At 43.1% G+C, this 18,756-nt stretch overlaps 2 protein-coding genes across 2 annotated transcripts in view; both read right to left on the bottom strand.

Moving 5' to 3' along the window:
- Positions 1-284: 284 nt before the first annotated feature.
- LOC110485487 (neuropeptide B-like) lies at positions 285-2,056 on the bottom strand. Its single transcript, XM_021556567.2, has 2 exons — positions 1,526-2,056; positions 285-855 (listed from the first exon to the last, which is right to left on the bottom strand). The coding sequence occupies exons 1-2, from the start codon at positions 1,793-1,795 to the stop codon at positions 727-729; spliced, it is 399 nt and encodes a 132-aa protein (XP_021412242.2). The 5' UTR covers positions 1,796-2,056; the 3' UTR covers positions 285-726.
- Positions 2,057-3,736: 1,680 nt separating this feature from the next.
- The window catches only part of LOC110485486 (N-sulphoglucosamine sulphohydrolase), a 16,816-nt gene continuing 1,796 nt past the window's right edge, over positions 3,737-18,756 (bottom strand). The window contains exons 5-11 of the mRNA XM_036948067.1: positions 17,898-18,131; positions 17,675-17,756; positions 10,474-10,677; positions 8,553-8,709; positions 7,773-7,979; positions 4,844-4,945; positions 3,737-4,594 (exon numbers count right to left, since the gene is read on the bottom strand). Of these exons, the coding sequence (XP_036803962.1) occupies positions 4,486-4,594; positions 4,844-4,945; positions 7,773-7,979; positions 8,553-8,709; positions 10,474-10,677; positions 17,675-17,756; positions 17,898-18,131 (1,095 nt within the window). The 3' untranslated portion in view covers positions 3,737-4,485. The remainder of the gene's footprint in view (positions 4,595-4,843; positions 4,946-7,772; positions 7,980-8,552; positions 8,710-10,473; positions 10,678-17,674; positions 17,757-17,897; positions 18,132-18,756) is intronic.

The raw sequence follows: 18,756 nt of genomic DNA, 5'->3' as shown, positions 1-18,756 counted from the left end.
GGTATATGGTCTGATATACCATGGCTTTCAGCCAATCAGCATTCAGGGCTCTAACTACCCAGTTTAGAATAGGCTATGTAGTGCAACTGACTGCAGAAAAATGTGTTTCAGTGAAAACCATTGTCTGGATGAAAATACTTACATATAAGTGATTTGTGTTGCTGAGGCTTCGAAAATAGGCTAGGTCCTACTGCACAAAAGAACATCTTCATTTGTTTCCACAATGAATATGTAGCCTGGGCTACTATCAGTCAAGCATAAATACAACATGTACACCAATCCAATTAGCAATATTTGTTCATTTTAATAAAATAAATAAAAGTACTTGGACAGGTTCTGCTCAGCAGGCAACGATTTATGAACGTGTAATAATAGCCTACATTAGGCAACGCAGGTAACCTACAAGGGAGGGTCTGGGTGAGGGTCGGCATAGGAATATAGGGGGGTGACAAAAGATAGCTTTGTAGCCTAGTAACAACTTCCTCTCACACACATTGCACTTTGGGTTTTTCGTTTTGTCTTTTGTCTTTTTTTTGTTTTGTTTTACACCGCTAGTATTAAACAAACATTATTCACATCCGTTTTTTGATATATAAATGATGAGAAAACATTCAATGTCATCATCGATCACCGGTCCTTTTTCTCTCACGCTGCCTGCGTTCTCGCCCGTCTACCTCGCGGAAAGTCAACTGTTGTTGTTGGCGCCGGCGGGAGATTTGTTGGGTCTCACGCGGCCAGGCAGTCCAGCGAGTCGAGGGAGAGGAACACGTCAGCCTTGCACTGGAACGTACTCGTCCCGTCCCGCAGCAGCTCGCAGCTCTTCAGGTTGGGAGAGATGTCTGTCACACAGATAGCCTGAGAGAGAAACGGCGAGTTAAATGATGTTCAGTCATTAATTGTGGCACATTAAAGTAGACCTGTTTGGGGGAAATGTGCTGAAATGTAGAAAAATAGAAATGGATACAAATTTTCAAGAAATGAAAATGATTTGTACTTATTGTCACATTGAAATATAGACCGACTACTGAGAAATTTTGTCTTGTCAAAGGTTGGTTTTAGTTCCGTTTTTGTCACATTCAGGTTACTATTTATAGGCTATTATTCAAGTAGGTCTAGCCTATAGTCTACAATGTATTTTATCGGGTATAAAGACTGCTAAAACGTTTTAATTTCTCTGACAGTAGGCAAATTGCGCGTCTCTTTGGTGCTGAAGGACAGCGCCTTTTACGCAGTGGTCTGATGTCTGGCGCGCTACTTCCTAGTCGATTCCAATTTATATAATCTCACGTTTAAAAGATGTTTCAACTTTTAAATGTGGACTACGGCACTTTGCCCCCCAAAAATACATTGTCAAATTTGGCCATTGTTATAATGGTAATCAATTCAATTCATTCATTTGGGTGCAGGTAGAATCTCAGAAGAAATGTACTGTATTTTACCACATATCGAACTAATTGGGCCTCTCTTTGGGTACCATCTACCTTAGACTTTAATTCAACGATTTTACCTCCCAAATCACACTTACCATGTTTTTGAGTACGGGGGTCTGTCGGTTACCGTCAGTCACCAAGTTGTTCTCGGTGCCGGTGTTCTCCCCGCTGTCCATCACCGTTTCTTCTGACTCAGACCTCCGGATGTACGGGGACCTCCGGATCCCGGACAGCAGACCCGAGGCTCGGCCGACCGAGTGGTAGCTCGGTCCGGTGGACTGCTTGTACCACGCCTCGATAGGGTGGCACGAGATAAGCATGGAGATACAGACGCACACCACGGCGAATCTAACAGACCTCTCCATCTCGTGACGCCTTTTTTACGCAGCTGAATGGACTGTTGGTTTGACGGTTGGTTCGGTTCGGTTGGTTGGTTCGGTTGTCTTCGGGATGTTTTTGGTTCTTCTGTTCTTGTCTTCTTCTCTGGTGAGCTGTAGCCTAGGTTACCAATATCAACGGACGTTCTTGTTGGCGGGTTCTTCCGTTGGTTGGGTGTTCTCGAATGTTGTGACCGTTTTATATAGGCGCGCGGCACGATCGTGACCTGTCAATTGGATCAGAAAGATTGAATGATTCATCTTTACGCACGCAGATGAACAATCCAATCCGGATTTATGCGTTTTCTCTTTACCCCTGTGTTTGGGGAGGTTGACATAGTGACATCACACCGATCCTCATCTGTTTCTTGAAAACTAGAAAGTAAATTACGTTTATTGGCATATGACTGGAATTTCGTCATAAATGGTCCAGCTTCAGATGCTTTAACTTTACAGAAATGGGATAGAGAGAGAGGAGAGAGAGACAGCCCACTGAATGGATTAGGAAATGTGTTCAAGTGCTCGTAAATTATAGGCTATCCTAAAAAGCACACGTTTTCAGTTGTTAGTTTATCCTTCTGTAGAACCCCGTACCTCCACAACAGTGTAAATAAGATCCCCATTTTTAGATAACAGCCTATATAACCAATGAATGGTGTGGCTGCTGAACAAGTTGAGACTAAATGACTTGGTGTTACCTTTAGAGTCTAAACTGTCATGGTCAAAACATAAATATTCAACGGTTGTACAGATGGGGAGAGGTCTGTCCGTAATAAATAATCATCTGCTTTTATGACACCTCACGTCAAAAAGCAAGTGTGGGCTCTAGTTTAGTCTTCTCTTGATTATTGCCCAGTCGTGTGGTCAAGCTGCAGCTGGCCCAGAACAGAGCGGCACGTCTTGCTCTTCATTGTAATCAGAGGGCTCAATTTACACACAGCTCTGACACACGCACTTAACCCACTAGACATGTCACCAGGGGTCTTTTGTTTTACAGTCCCCAAATCCAGAACAAATTCAAGAAAGCGTACAGTATTATATAGTCATTATTGAATGGAACTCCCGTCTCTTATTGCTTAAATGAACAGCAAACCTGGTTTCAAAAAGACAGATAAAGCAACACCACAAGGCACAACGCCTCTCCCCTATTTGATAGTTTGGGTGTACAGTATGTATTGATATGTAGGCTACATGTGCCATTTTTTTAAAAAATGTGATGTTCTGTCCTTGTCTATTACTGTTCTGTATTATGTCATGGTTTGTGTGGACCCCAGGAAGAGTAGCTGATGCTATCGCAACCGCTAATGGGGATCCTAATTAAATACCAAATACCACCTTGTCGTCCATACATGACCAAATGGGAATATAATAATTACGCATAGGCTCCATTAAACTTAAAACAAATATATTTTTTAAGTTAACTTAAAAGTGCTGATCAAAGGCCATCTCCAATATCGGAGAGCAGATCATCAATAATCTGACCAAATAACGCGAATGGAACTGAGTAGTCTGATTTAAAACGAATCAAATCGTCTGTGGTTCTTGTGATTCAGCCGTATCTGATGGTAGCCGACTTGTGTGATCCACATGCAACAGGCTGATGATATAATATAGCCTAAAAACAATCCTAGATTTTACTCTTGGGCTATAAAATATGTTTTCAGTGCACTGTTAGGCCCACGTCGCCTGTCACACATGCGTTTTCATCATCAGAAATAATTAACACAAGCTTGGAATGAAAAGGTCTGTAAATAAAACAGAACATTTCTGTTTCCTTCTTACTTTTCTGTTCATCCCCCATCCCCAAATATAGGTTTGATACCAAAGAGAGAGAGACTTTAAACCGTGATGCTCCAACTAGTTCATATAACGATATCAGCTTTTAAGAACTTAAATACAGATGACATTATGAAATAAAGAACAAACAGGAGAAGCAACAAAATACTTTATTTGACAAAATAAATCAAATCCCAACGACATCTAGATGTTAAACTGACATCATACAAAACATACATCAAATCCCAACGACATCTAGATGTTAAACTGACATCATACAGAACATAAATCAAATCCCAACGACATCTAGATGTTAAACTGACATCATACAGAACATAAATCAAATCCCAACGACATCTAGATGTTAAACTGACATCATACAAAACATACATTGTATGAAGTCCAGAACATTTGCACTGAAGCTATACCACATTTGTTTTGTTTTTCAGCCATCGATGGTCTTAATCACAACCCATAGTTCTTCCTGTACAGGTCACGAGGTGGTTTCTGGTCAAAACTCCTGGCCCTATAGTCATAACTCATGGGTTATAACTCACATTAAAATAAAGACAGTTGTGGCTGCACAAAATCCCCAAGTACCACTTTAATGGCCACATGTACTCTTAATGGCCACATGTACTCTTAACCTCTACCTGGTACAGCCAGAAAAGGATGAGTCATCGTCGGAGCCAGATTCCTGTCCATCTTACTTCCTAGAGTCCTTCTTTCTAGGGAGATGTTCCTGGCCACTGTGATTCGTCTTCTGCATTGATTGCTCTGTGGAGGTTCCGGCCGGCTAACTATGAAGCACACTGTGACTACTGCTGATGTTAAAAGGGCTTTATAAAATAAATATGATTGGATCCACAATCAATCACAGTCCAGTTGTGGTCTAGTTGCGGTCAGAGTCCGTTGTAGAGCGGTCGACAGTGTGGTTCCAGTTTGTCCTCCAGCACAGCGTCTGGTCCACAGACCCACGGATCCCCAGTGGTCCACTGCCACTTCAGCAGCCTGGCAACATTACATTAGGAAATAATTAACATAACACATAACATAAGAAATACCCCCAAGGGGGAAATGGTTTGGCTTTCTCGAAATTCCCAAGTTTGTGTTTGAAGAATTCCATATTTCTTGCTGATTCCATCCTGGTTCTGGGAATCTTCCAAACCGGATTTCTGGGAATTTTGCAACCCTCCATAATATCCATATCGATGATACACTAATCGATCCATAATATCCCTATAGAACAGTAATACTAACCTGTCTCTGAGGCTCTCCAGGACCGGGGCGAGAGCCGGGTCCCCAGCCAGGTTCACAGCCTCCTCTGGGTCCGACCGCAAGTCAAAAAGCTCCCAGCGGTCCCTGTCGTAGTCATAGAAATAGAATGAATTTCCAGGGTTAGAGGTTCCAAGCCCATTCTATTAATTATATTTCTATGGTAATAGTAGTATCATAGATATAGAACCATTTATTTTATATTGTATAGTGTTTATATTGTATATATAATCCTATGCTTTATATTGTATAGTTTTATATTGTATATAGAATCCTATGCTTTATATTGTATAGTGTTTATATTGTATAGTGTTTATATTGTATAGTGTTTATATTGTATAGTGTTTATATTGTATAGTGTTTATATTGTATAGTGTTTATATTGTTTATAGACTCCTATGCTTTATATTGTATAGTTTTATATTGTATAGTGTTTATATTGTATGGTTTCATTTCTATGGTAATGAAGATGGTACTACTGTTCTTATACCGCTACATAAGAGAATAATTAAGCAAATACTAAAGGCCCAAAGGTGTGTGGTCTATTGACATGTCCCTCAACCCCCCCTATTGACATGTCCCTCAACCCCCCCTATTGACATGTCCCTCAACCCCCCTGAGGTGCTTTATTGCTATTATAAACTGGTTACCAACATAAATAGAAAAGTAAACAAGTATTTTTGCACAACCGTGGTATATTTAAGCAATAAGGCACGAGGGGGTGTGGTATATGGCCAATATACCATGGCCAAGGGCTGTTCTTAGGCACGACACAACATGGAGTGCCCGGATACAGCCCGTAGCCATGGTATATTGGCTATACCGCAAACCCCCGAGGTGCCTTATTGCTATTATAAACTGGTTACCCACGTAATTAGAACAGTAAAAATACATGTTTTGTCATACACGTGGTGTACGGTCTGATATACCACGGATGTCAGCCAATCAGCATTCAGGGCTGGAACCACACAGTTTATAATGTCTGATATACAGTGCATTCGGAAAAGTATTCAGACCCCTTGACTTTTTCCACATTTTGTTACGTTACAGCCTCGTTCTAAAATTTATGAAATTGTTGTTTTTTTTCTCTCATCAATCTACACACAATACCATGATGATAAAGCAAAAACAGGTTTTTAGAAATGTTTGTGAATAAAATAACTGAAATAATACATTTACATAAGTATTCAGACCCTTTACTCATAAAGGCCTGATTGGTGGAGCTGCAGAGATCCTGCAGAGGAACTGTGGAGCTCTGTCAGAGTGACCATTGGGTTCTTGGTCACCCCCCTGACTTAGGCCCTTTTCCCCGATTGCTCAGTTTGGCCGGGCGGTCAGCTCTAGCAAGAGTCTTGGTGGTTCTAAACTTCTTCCATTTAATAATGATGGAGGCCACTGTGTTCTTGGGGACCATCAATGCTGCATAAATGTTTTGGTACCCTTCCCCAGACCTGTGCCCCGACACAATCCTGTCTTGAAACTCTACGGGCAAATCCTTCAACCTCATGGCTTGGTTTTTGCTATGACATGCACTGTCAACTGTTGGACCTTATATAGACAGGTGTGTGCCTTTCCAAATCATGTCCAATCAATTGATTGGAGTCCGCCTGTGGTAAATCCAAGTTGTAGAAACATCTCAAGGATGATCAATGGAAACAGAAAGGACCGGAGCTCAATTTTGAGTCTCATAGCAAAGGTTCTGAATAATTATGTAAGTAAGGTATCAGTTTTTTATTTGTAATAAATTTACAAACATGTCTAAAAACCTGTTTTCACTTTGTCATTACAGGGTACTGTGTGTAGATTTAGGATTTTTATTTATTTAATCCATTTTAGAACGAGGCTGTAACGTAACAAAATGTGGAAAAAGTCAAGGGGTCTGAATACTTTTCCGAATGCACTGTACATACGGCTGAAAAGTTGTTTCAGCCAATCAGCATCCAGGACCCAAAGTTCCCGGTTTATAGTCTAGTATAATAGTGTTGGATGTATCGGTCTAAGCTCCTGACTCCGAACCACAAACGCCACCGCAGCGACGGGGGTTCTCTGGGGTTTCTACACCCCTCACTATGTCTATCTGTCCTCTCTAAACTCAGATACAGAAAGGGATCTCCTTCAAAAAGTACCTGTAGTAGTATTGTTGCAGGGTCTTGAACCAGCCTGTGGGCCGCCTGGCCAGGGTGTTATTCAGATATATACTAGTGTAAAATATAGTATAATAGTATATAATATAATAGTGTAAAATATAGTATACTAGTGTATAATATAAGTGTTTAATATAGTATACTAGTGTATAATATAATAGTGTATAATATAGTGTATAATATAGTGTATAATATAATAGTGTATAATATAGTGTATAATATAGTATAATACTGTATAATATAATAGTGTATAATATAATATAGTATATAATAATAGTATTGTACCTGTAGTAGTATTGTTGCAGGGTCTTGAACCTGCCTGTGGGCCACCTGGTCAGGGTGTTATTCAGATATATACTAGTGTAAAATATAGTATAATAGTATTTAATATAATAGTGTAAAATATAGTATACTAGTGTATAATATAAGTGTATAATATAGTATACTAGTGTATAATATAATAGTGTATAATATAGTATACTAGTGTATAATATAATAGTGTATAATATAATAGTGTATAATATAATATAGTATACTAGTGTATAATATAATAGTGTATAATATAGTAGTGTATAATATAGTATACTAGTGTATAATATAATAGTGTATAATATAATAGTGTATAATATAATATAGTATACTAGTGTATAATATAATAGTGTATAATATAATAGTGTATAATATAATATAGTATACTAGTGTATAATATAATAGTGTATAATATAGTATAATAGTGTATAATATGGTATATAATAGTATTATACCAGTACCTGTAGTAGTATTGTTGCAGGGTCTTGAACCAGCCTGTGGGCTGTCCGGTCAGGGTGTTGTTCAGCAGGTCCTGGAAGGTGGGAGAGACGTAGAAGTCCTGGTCTATGGGGAAGGGCATGCGGTAGTGGAGGTTGTGGAGCAGGCGGTACGCCCCCTGGTGGATGGAGCGGATAGTGTAGTACATGGTCACCTCATGGAGGGACTGGCTGCCGTAGACAGTGCAGAAGAACAAAGAAAACATTTTTAAAAAGCAAGAATCCAAAGTACAGTGTAGTAATGAGTAGTTACAATACTAATTAAACAGTCATAAGGACCCTGTAATGTAAAGTGTTACCTAATACACACAAAGAAAGAAAGTCACACTATGGGCCAGTTTCCCGGACACAGATTCTAACTAGTCCTGAACTAAAAATCATTCTCAGCGGAGAATCAGCATGGAACATGCTGTTAAGTCCAGGACTACAGTAGGTGTAATCACAGTGTCTGGGAAACCACCCTATATATATAGTCTCAGTGGTTAACTGGTTATAACACCAACATCTAACACACCGTGCCTTCCTTCCTTCCTTTGTACCTGGCGTAGACGGTGTGCCAGGCGGCGGGGGAGGGTTTTACCTGGCGTAGACGGTGTGCCAGGCAGCGGGGGAGGGTTTTACCTGGCGTAGACGGTGTGCCAGGCAGCGGGGGAGGGTTTTACCTGGCGTAGACGGTGTGCCAGGCGGTGGGGGAGGGTTTTACCTGGCGTAGACGGTGTGCCAGGCGGTGGGTGAGGATTTTACCTGGCATAGACGGTTTTCCAGGCAGCAGGTGAGGGTTCGGAGACGAGGGCAGGGAGAAGGGAGCGGCCTGTGAGGCTGACAGGGGTGGTGGGGGTGCCCGGGAGGCAGTATGAGGGGTACGGGATGGAGAACCAGTCCAGTAAGGTGGGGGTGATGTCTGGAGGGAGGTAGAGAGAGAGATGGTTAGGTTCTATCACAATTTATCTTCCTGTGACTTCTTACATCCAATTTCCTTGCCTCCTTAAAGCACATTGGAGGAGAACAGCCAAGGTTTTCCCCCTCTGAACTTCTCCACCAATGGGCTTTGAGAAAGAGGAGAGAGGATGTGAGGAATCGTGGAAAGGCAAATTGAGATTTAAACATAGTGGTTAAATTACTTTTAAAATCCTTCCTTCCTCCTTTCCTTGAGGTGATCTCCCTAACATATACAGTAGAAGGGTAGTTATGTCTCCCCCTAATGGTAACAGTGGTATTACACATGCATCAAGAAATACATCAACACATCCATTAATTCATTCTCCCCAGCTATTATCAGTCAATCCACCAATACCTTCTTCCCTCCTCCCTTTTCCTCTCTCGCTCTCTTTCCCTCCAACCATCATTCTCTCTCCCTCCCTCCACCATCATTCTCTCTCTCCCTCCAACCATCATTCTCTCATCCCTCCCTCCAACCATCATTCTCTCTCTCCCTCCAACCATCATTCTCTCTCTCCCACCAACCATCATTTTCTCTCTCCCCCTCCCTCCAACCATCATTCTCTCTCCCTCCCTCCAACCCTCCCTCCAACTATCATTCTCTCTCCATCCCTTCAACCATCATTCTCTCCCTCCCTCCAATCATCATTCTCTCATCCCTCCCTCCAACCATCATTCTCTCTCCATCCCTTCAACATCATTCTCTCTCTATCCCTTCAACCATCATTCTCTCTCCCTCCCTCCAACCATCATTCTCTCTCCCTCCCTCCAACCATCATTCTCTCTCCCTCCCTCCAACCATCATTCTCTCTCCCTCCCTCCAACCATCATTCTCTCATCCCTCCCTCCAACCATCATTCTCTCTCCCTCCCTCCAACCATCATTCTCTCATCCCTCCCTCCAACCATCATTCTCTCTCCCTCCCTCCAACCATCACTCTCATCCCTCCCTCCAACCATCATTCTCTCATCCCTCCCTCCAACCATCATTCTCTCATCCCTCCCTCCAACCATCATTCTCTCATCCCTCCCTCCAACCATCATTATCTCATCCCTCCCTCCAACCATCATTCTCTCATCCCTCCCTCCAACCATCATTCTCTCATCACTCCCTCCAACCATCATTCTCTCATCCCTCCCTCCAACCATCATTCTCTCATCCCTCCCTCCAACCATCATTCTCTCATCCCTCCCTCCAACCATCATTCTCTCTCCCTCCCTCCAACCATCATTCTCTCATCCCTCCCTCCAACCATCATTCTCTCTCCCTCCCTCCAACCATCATTCTCTCATCCCTCCCTCCAGTAGACTGACGTAGGCCTGGCTGGTCCCTCCCTTCCCATCTCTCCTGCTCCCCCTCCCTCCCTCCCTCCCTCCCTCCCTCCCTCCCTCCCTCCCTCCCTCCCTCCCTCCCTCCCTCTCACCCAGTAGGCTGATGTAGGCCTGGCTGGTCCCTCCGTCCCTCCTGCTCCCCCTCCCTCCCTCTCACCCAGTAGGCTGATGTAGGCCTGGCTGGTCCCTCCTTCCCTCCCTCTCACCCAGTAGGCTGACGTAGGCCTGGCTGGTCCCTCCCTCCTGCTCCCCCTCCCTCCCTCTCACCCAGTAGGCTGACGTAGGCCTGGCTGGTCCCTCCCTCCCTCCTGCTGGTCCCTCCCTCCCTCCTGCTGGTCCCTCCCTCCCTCCTGCTGGTCCCTCCCTCCCTCCTGCTCCCCCTCCCTCCCTCTCACCCAGTAGGCTGACGTAGGCCTGGCTGGTCCCTCCCCATCTCTCCCTGTGTTCAGGTGATGACACCAACATGGGTTCTGCGGTGCCTGATCCGTACAGGTTGGTGCGTCCGTTGGGGAAAGGGATACCGTTATCGGAGCTGTAGATCACCAAGGTGTCATTCTCATAACCAGCCTCCCTCAACTCAGCCAGCACCAGACCAATACCTATGGAAGACAGGAGAGGACACGTTGTGAACAGAGTGCCCCATGGTGGTGGTGGGGTTATGGTATGGGCAGGCATAAGCTACGGACAACGAACACAATTGCATTTTATCGATTGGCAATTAGAATGCACAGAGATACCGTGATGAGATCTTGAGGCCCATTTTTTTTAAAGGTAATGTGACCAACAGATGCATATCTGTATTCCCAGTCATGTGAAATCCATAGATTAGGGCCTAATGAATTTATATCAACCGACTGGTTTCCTTATATGAACTGTGACTCAGACAAAATCTTTCAAATTGTTGCGTTTATATTTTTGTTCAGTATAGTTTGTGAAATGTAGAAAACAGAACTCTGAATGGGTCATGTGATGAGCGATTGCGTTGCCTCCCGCCATTAGTTCATTTTGGCAGCGCGTCAATTTATCTGATTATCAGCTGTTGTCAAACACGTGAGGTGGGAAAAGACGAGTGAATTCTACTAGAAATGAGTATGCAGTTTAAGTATGTAGTACGCTAGTGTGGGTATTGGGACACGGCCGTGGATGGATTCATGGTGTAGAATCAGACTAATACCTACAGCGGAGAAGTTCACCAGTCATGTATTAGCTGTGTGATAAATAGAGTTCAAATACACGTCTGTGAGTGTTCCTCTCTCTATTCATGTTGGTGTGTTCCTCTCTCTATTCATGTTGGTGTGTTCCTCTCTCTATTCATGTTGGTGTGTTCCTCTCTCTATTCATGTTGGTGTGTTCCTCTCTCTATTCATGTTGGTGTGTGTTCCTCTCTCTATTCATGTTGGTGTGTTCCTCTCTCTATTCATGTTGGTGTGTTCCTCTCTCTATTCATGTTGGTGTGTGTTCCTCTCTCTATTCATGTTGGTGTGTGTTCCTCTCTCTATTCATGTTGGTGTGTGTTCCTCTCTCTATTCATGTTGGTGTGTGTTCCTCTCTCTATTCATGTTGGTGTGTTCCTCTCTCTATTCATGTTGGTGTGTGTTCCTCTCTCTATCCATGTTGGTGTGTTCCTCTCTCTATTCATGTTGGTGTGTTCCTCTCTCTATTCATGTTGGTGTGTTCCTCTCTCTATTCATGTTGGTGTGTTCCTCTCTCTATCCATGTTGGTGTGTTCCTCTCTCTATTCATGTTGGTGTGTTCCTCTCTCTATTCATGTTGGTGTGTTCCTCTCTCTATTCATGTTGGTGTGTGTGTGTGTGTTCCTCTCTCTATTCATGTTGGTGTGTTCCTCTCTCTATTCATGTTGGTGTGTTCCTCTCTCTATTCATGTTGGTGTGTGTTCCTCTCTCTATTCATGTTGGTGTGTGTGTGTTCCTCTCTCTATTCATGTTGGTGTGTTCCTCTCTCTATTCATGTTGGTGTGTGTTCCTCTCTCTATTCATGTTGGTGTGTGTGTGTTCCTCTCTCTATTCATGTTGGTGTGTTCCTCTCTCTATTCATGTTGGTGTGTTCCTCTCTCTATTCATGTTGGTGTGTTCCTCTCTCTATTCATGTTGGTGTGTGTTCCTCTCTCTATTCATGTTGGTGTGTGTTCCTCTCTCTATTCATGTTGGTGTGTGTTCCTCTCTCTATTCATGTTGGTGTGTGTTCCTCTCTCTATTCATGTTGGTGTGTTCCTCTCTCTATTCATGTTGGTGTGTGTTCCTCTCTCTATCCATGTTGGTGTGTTCCTCTCTCTATTCATGTTGGTGTGTGTTCCTCTCTCTATCCATGTTGGTGTGTTCCTCTCTCTATTCATGTTGGTGTGTGTTCCTCTCTCTATTCATGTTGGTGTGTGTGTGTTCCTCTCTCTATTCATGTTGGTGTGTTCCTCTCTCTATTCATGTTGGTGTGTTCCTCTCTCTATTCATGTTGGTGTGTGTTCCTCTCTCTATTCATGTTGGTGTGTGTTCCTCTCTCTATTCATGTTGGTGTGTGTTCCTCTCTCTATTCATGTTGGTGTGTGTTCCTCTCTCTATTCATGTTGGTGTGTGTTCCTCTCTCTATTCATGTTGGTGTGTTCCTCTCTCTATTCATGTTGGTGTGTTCCTCTCTCTATTCATGTTGGTGTGTTCCTCTCTCTATTCATGTTGGTGTGTGTTCCTCTCTCTATTCATGTTGGTGTGTGTTCCTCTCTCTATTCATGTTGGTGTGTTCCTCTCTCTATTCATGTTGGTGTGTTCCTCTCTCTATTCATGTTGGTGTGTTCCTCTCTCTATTCATGTTGGTGTGTTCCTCTCTCTATTCATGTTGGTGTGTTCCTCTCTCTATTCATGTTGGTGTGTTCCTCTCTCTATTCATGTTGGTGTGTTCCTCTCTCTATTCATGTTGGTGTGTTCCTCTCTCTATTCATGTTGGTGTGTTCCTCTCTCTATTCATGTTGGTGTGTGTTCCTCTCTCTATTCATGTTGGTGTGTTCCTCTCTCTATTCATGTTGGTGTGTGTTCCTCTCTCTATTCATGTTGGTGTGTGTTCCTCTCTCTATTCATGTTGGTGTGTGTTCCTCTCTCTATTCATGTTGGTGTGTTCCTCTCTCTATTCATGTTGGTGTGTTCCTCTCTCTATTCATGTTGGTGTGTTCCTCTCTCTATTCATGTTGGTGTGTTCCTCTCTCTATTCATGTTGGTGTGTGTTCCTCTCTCTATTCATGTTGGTGTGTGTTCCTCTCTCTATTCATGTTGGTGTGTTCCTCTCTCTATTCATGTTGGTGTGTTCCTCTCTCTATTCATGTTGGTGTGTTCCTCTCTCTATTCATGTTGGTGTGTTCCTCTCTCTATTCATGTTGGTGTGTGTTCCTCTCTCTATTCATGTTGGTGTGTGTTCCTCTCTCTATTCATGTTGGTGTGTTCCTCTCTCTATTCATGTTGGTGTGTTCCTCTCTCTATTCATGTTGGTGTGTTCCTCTCTCTATTCATGTTGGTGTGTGTTCCTCTCTCTATTCATGTTGGTGTGTGTTCCTCTCTCTATTCATGTTGGTGTGTTCCTCTCTCTATTCATGTTGGTGTGTTCCTCTCTCTATTCATGTTGGTGTGTTCCTCTCTCTATTCATGTTGGTGTGTGTTCCTCTCTCTATTCATGTTGGTGTGTGTTCCTCTCTCTATTCATGTTGGTGTGTTCCTCTCTCTATTCATGTTGGTGTGTTCCTCTCTCTATTCATGTTGGTGTGTGTTCCTCTCTCTATTCATGTCGGTGTGTGTTCCTCTCTCTATTCATGTTGGTGTGTGTTCCTCTCTCTATTCATGTCGGTGTGTGTTCCTCTCTCTATTCATGTTGGTGTGTGTTCCTCTCTCTATTCATGTTGGTGTGTTCCTCTCTCTATTCATGTTGGTGTGTTCCTCTCTCTATTCATGTTGGTGTGTTCCTCTCTCTATTCATGTTGGTGTGTGTTCCTCTCTCTATTCATGTTGGTGTGTGTTCCTCTCTCTATTCATGTTGGTGTGTTCCTCTCTCTATTCATGTTGGTGTGTGTTCCTCTCTCTATTCATGTTGGTGTGTTCCTCTCTCTATTCATGTTGGTGTGTTCCTCTCTCTATTCATGTTGGTGTGTTCCTCTCTCTATTCATGTTGGTGTGTTCCTCTCTCTATTCATGTTGGTGTGTTCCTCTCTCTATTCATGTTGGTGTGTTCCTCTCTCTATTCATGTTGGTGTGTTCCTCTCTCTATTCATGTTGGTGTGTTCCTCTCTCTATTCATGTTGGTGTGTTCCTCTCTCTATTCATGTGTGTGTGTGTTCCTCTCTCTATTCATGTGTGTGTGTGTTCCTCTCTCTATTCATGTGTGTGTGTTCCTCTCTCTATTCATGTTGGTGTGTGTTCCTCTCTCTATTCATGTGTGTGTGTTCCTCTCTCTATTCATGTTGGTGTGTTCCTCTCTCTATTCATGTGTGTGTGTGTGTTCCTCTCTCTATTCATGTTGGTGTGTGTTCCTCTCTCTATTCATGTGTGTGTGTGTGTTCCTCTCTCTATTCATGTGTGTGTGTGTGTGTGTGTTCCTCTCTCTATTCATGTGTGTGTGTGTGTGTGTGTTCCTCTCTCTATTCATGTTGGTGTGTGTTCCTCTCTCTATTCATGTGTGTGTGTGTTCCTCTCTCTATTCATGTGTGTGTGTTCCTCTCTCTATTCATGTGTGTGTGTGTGTTCCTCTCTCTATTCATGTGTGTGTGTTCCTCTCTCTATTCATGTGTGTGTGTTCCTCTCTCTATTCATGTGTGTGTGTTCCTCTCTCTATTCATGTGTGTGTGTTCCTCTCTCTATTCATGTGTGTGTGTTCCTCTCTCTATTCATGTGTGTGTGTTCCTCTCTCTATTCATGTGTGTGTGTTCCTCTCTCTATTCATGTGTGTGTGTTCCTCTCTCTATTCATGTGTGTGTGTTCCTCTCTCTATTCATGTTGGTGTGTTCCTCTCTCTATTCATGTCGGTGTGTGTGTTTGTTCCTCTCTCTATTCATGTGTGTGTGTTCCTCTCTCTATTCATGTGTGTGTGTTCCTCTCTCTATTCATGTGTGTGTGTTCCTCTCTCTATTCATGTTGGTGTGTTCCTCTCTCTATTCATGTTGGTGTGTTCCTCTCTCTATTCATGTTGGTGTGTTCCTCTCTCTATTCATGTTGGTGTGTTCCTCTCTCTATTCATGTTGGTGTGTTCCTCTCTCTATTCATGTCGGTGTGTTCCTCTCTCTATTCATGTTGGTGTGTTCCTCTCTCTATTCATGTCGGTGTGTGTGTTTGTTCCTCTCTCTATTCATGTTGGTGTGTTCCTCTCTCTATTCATGTTGGTGTGTTCCTCTCTCTATTCATGTCGGTGTGTGTGTTTGTTCCTCTCTCTATTCATGTTGGTGTGTTCCTCTCTCTATTCATGTTGGTGTGTTCCTCTCTCTATTCATGTCGGTGTGTGTGTTTGTTCCTCTCTCTATTCATGTTGGTGTGTTCCTCTCTCTATTCATGTTGGTGTGTTCCTCTCTCTATTCATGTTGGTGTGTTCCTCTCTCTATTCATGTTGGTGTGTGTGTGTGTGTGTGTGTGTGTGTGTGTGTGTGTGTGTTTGTTCCTCTCTCTATTCATGTTGGTGTGTGTGTGTGTTCTTGCATGTGTGTGTCGGTGTGTGTGTTTGTTCCTCTCTTTATTCATGTTGGTGTGTGTGTGTGTTCTTGCATGTGTGTGTCGGTGTGTGTTCCTCTCTCTATTCATGTTGGTGTGTGTGTGTGTTCTTGCATGTGTGTGTCGGTGTGTGTTCCTCTCTCTATTCATGTTGGTGTGTGTGTGTGTTCTTGCATGTGTGTGTCGGTGTGTGTGTTTGTTCCTCTCTTTATTCATGTTGGTGTGTGTGTGTGTGTTCTTGCATGTGTGTGTCGGTGTGTGTGTTTGTTCCTCTCTTTATTCATGTTGGTGTGTGTGTGTGTGTTCTTGCATGTGTGTGTGTTCCTCTCTCTATTCATGTGTGTGTGTGTGTTCCTCTCTCTATTCATGTGTGTGTGTTCCTCTCTCTATTCATGTGTGTGTGTTCCTCTCTCTATTCATGTGTGTGTGTTCCTCTCTCTATTCATGTGTGTGTGTTCCTCTCTCTATTCATGTGTGTGTGTTCCTCTCTCTATTCATGTGTGTGTGTTCCTCTCTCTATTCATGTGTGTGTGTTCCTCTCTCTATTCATGTGTGTGTGTTCCTCTCTCTATTCATGTGTGTGTGTTCCTCTCTCTATTCATGTTGGTGTGTTCCTCTCTCTATTCATGTCGGTGTGTGTGTTTGTTCCTCTCTCTATTCATGTGTGTGTGTTCCTCTCTCTATTCATGTGTGTGTGTTCCTCTCTCTATTCATGTGTGTGTGTTCCTCTCTCTATTCATGTTGGTGTGTTCCTCTCTCTATTCATGTTGGTGTGTTCCTCTCTCTATTCATGTTGGTGTGTTCCTCTCTCTATTCATGTTGGTGTGTTCCTCTCTCTATTCATGTTGGTGTGTTCCTCTCTCTATTCATGTCGGTGTGTTCCTCTCTCTATTCATGTTGGTGTGTTCCTCTCTCTATTCATGTCGGTGTGTGTGTTTGTTCCTCTCTCTATTCATGTTGGTGTGTTCCTCTCTCTATTCATGTTGGTGTGTTCCTCTCTCTATTCATGTCGGTGTGTGTGTTTGTTCCTCTCTCTATTCATGTTGGTGTGTTCCTCTCTCTATTCATGTTGGTGTGTTCCTCTCTCTATTCATGTCGGTGTGTGTGTTTGTTCCTCTCTCTATTCATGTTGGTGTGTTCCTCTCTCTATTCATGTTGGTGTGTTCCTCTCTCTATTCATGTTGGTGTGTTCCTCTCTCTATTCATGTTGGTGTGTGTGTGTGTGTGTGTGTGTGTGTGTGTGTGTGTTTGTTCCTCTCTCTATTCATGTTGGTGTGTGTGTGTGTTCTTGCATGTGTGTGTCGGTGTGTGTGTTTGTTCCTCTCTTTATTCATGTTGGTGTGTGTGTGTGTTCTTGCATGTGTGTGTCGGTGTGTGTTCCTCTCTCTATTCATGTTGGTGTGTGTGTGTGTTCTTGCATGTGTGTGTCGGTGTGTGTTCCTCTCTCTATTCATGTTGGTGTGTGTGTGTGTTCTTGCATGTGTGTGTCGGTGTGTGTGTTTGTTCCTCTCTTTATTCATGTTGGTGTGTGTGTGTGTGTTCTTGCATGTGTGTGTCGGTGTGTGTGTTTGTTCCTCTCTTTATTCATGTTGGTGTGTGTGTGTGTGTTCTTGCATGTGTGTGTCGGTGTGTGTTCCTCTCTTCATGTCGTTGTGTGTGTGTGAGTTCCTCTCTCTTCATATCGGTGTGTGTGTGTGTGTGTGAGTTTCTCTCTCTTCAGGTCGTTGTGTGTGTGTGTGTGTGAGTTCCTCTCTCTTCATGTCGTTGTGTGTGTGTGAGTTCCTCTCTCTATTCATGTCGGTGTGTGTGTGTGTGTGAGTTCCTCTCTCTATTCATGTCGGTGTGTGTGTGTGAGTTCCTCTCTCTATTCATGTGTGTGTGTGTGTGTGTGTGTTCTTCCTCCTCTTACCCTGGTCCAGTCTGCTAACTGTAGTGTACTGGGCAGCCAAATCAGCTCTCGCTACAGGGGTGTCTGGGACGAAGTGGGGCACCTGGGTAAGTGTTAAATTACATATTATATTCAATGAAATAATTAATGGTAGTACTCTCAAATAGCAGGTGTAAAGTGATATACTGTCTTAGAATAGATTAGCATAGAACAGAGTACAACAGAACCAGCACCAAATCCTTACCTTGACTTGGTCTGGGGTGTAGTATTCTGGCTTCCAATCTGGAATCCTCCCCATTCCACTCTGGCCGTTCCCAAACTTCTCACAGAATGCTCCGTACTGCGGCTGGGAATGGCCACAGCGGTGGGTGTCGTGGAACGCCACATACAAGAAGAACGGTCTCTCTTCCTCTTCCTTTCTCTGGGTCTGGAAGAACTTCCTGACCAGTAGTTTGATCCGGGTGATATTCCGACCCACCTAGTAGTAGGAGTAGTAGAGGTAACAGTAGGAGTATTAGTAGTAGTAGTAGTAGTAGTAACGGTAGCAGTAGTAGTAGTAGCAGTAGCAGTAGGAGTAGTAGTAGTAACAGTAGTAGCAGTAACAGTAGCAGTAGGAGTAGTAGCAGTAGTAGTAGTAGCAGTAGTAACAGTAGTAGCAGTAACAGTAGCAGTAGGAGTAGTAGTAGTAGTAGGAGTAGTAACAGTAGTAGTAGTAACAGTAGTAGCAGTAGTAGTAGTAGTAACAGTAGTAGTAGTAGTAACAGTAGTAGTAGTAACAGTAGTAGTAGTAGTAACAGTAGTAGTAGTAGTAACAGTAGTAGTAGTAGTAGTAGTAGTAACAGTAGTAGTAGTAGGAGTAGTAACAGTAGTAGTAGTAACAGTAGCAGAGGTAGTAGTAACAGTAGTAGCAGTAGTAGTAGTAGGAGTAGTAACAGTAGTAGTAGTAACAGTAGCAGAGGTAGTAGTAACAGTAGCAGTAGTAGTAGCAGTAGTAGTAGTAGCAGTAGTAGTAGTAGCAACAGTAGTAGTAGTAGTAGCAGTAGTAGTAGTGGTAGTAGTAGTAGCAGCAGTAGCAGTAGTAGTAGTAACAGTAGCAGTAGTAG

This window comes from Oncorhynchus mykiss, chromosome 17 (genome assembly GCF_013265735.2).
Source record: "Oncorhynchus mykiss isolate Arlee chromosome 17, USDA_OmykA_1.1, whole genome shotgun sequence".
Lineage (NCBI taxonomy): Eukaryota > Metazoa > Chordata > Actinopteri > Salmoniformes > Salmonidae > Oncorhynchus > Oncorhynchus mykiss.
This window is presented reverse-complemented; position numbering and strand designations above follow the sequence as displayed.

Excerpts from the sequence above, each read along its gene's own strand:
- LOC110485487 (XM_021556567.2), bottom strand. The coding sequence starts at position 1,795 with ATGGAGAGGTCTGTTAGATTCGCCGTGGTGTGCGTCTGTATCTCCATG. Across the intron at positions 856-1,525 it reads CCCCCGTACTCAAAAACATG|GCTATCTGTGTGACAGACAT; the intron begins GTAAGTGTGATT and ends TTTCTCTCTCAG.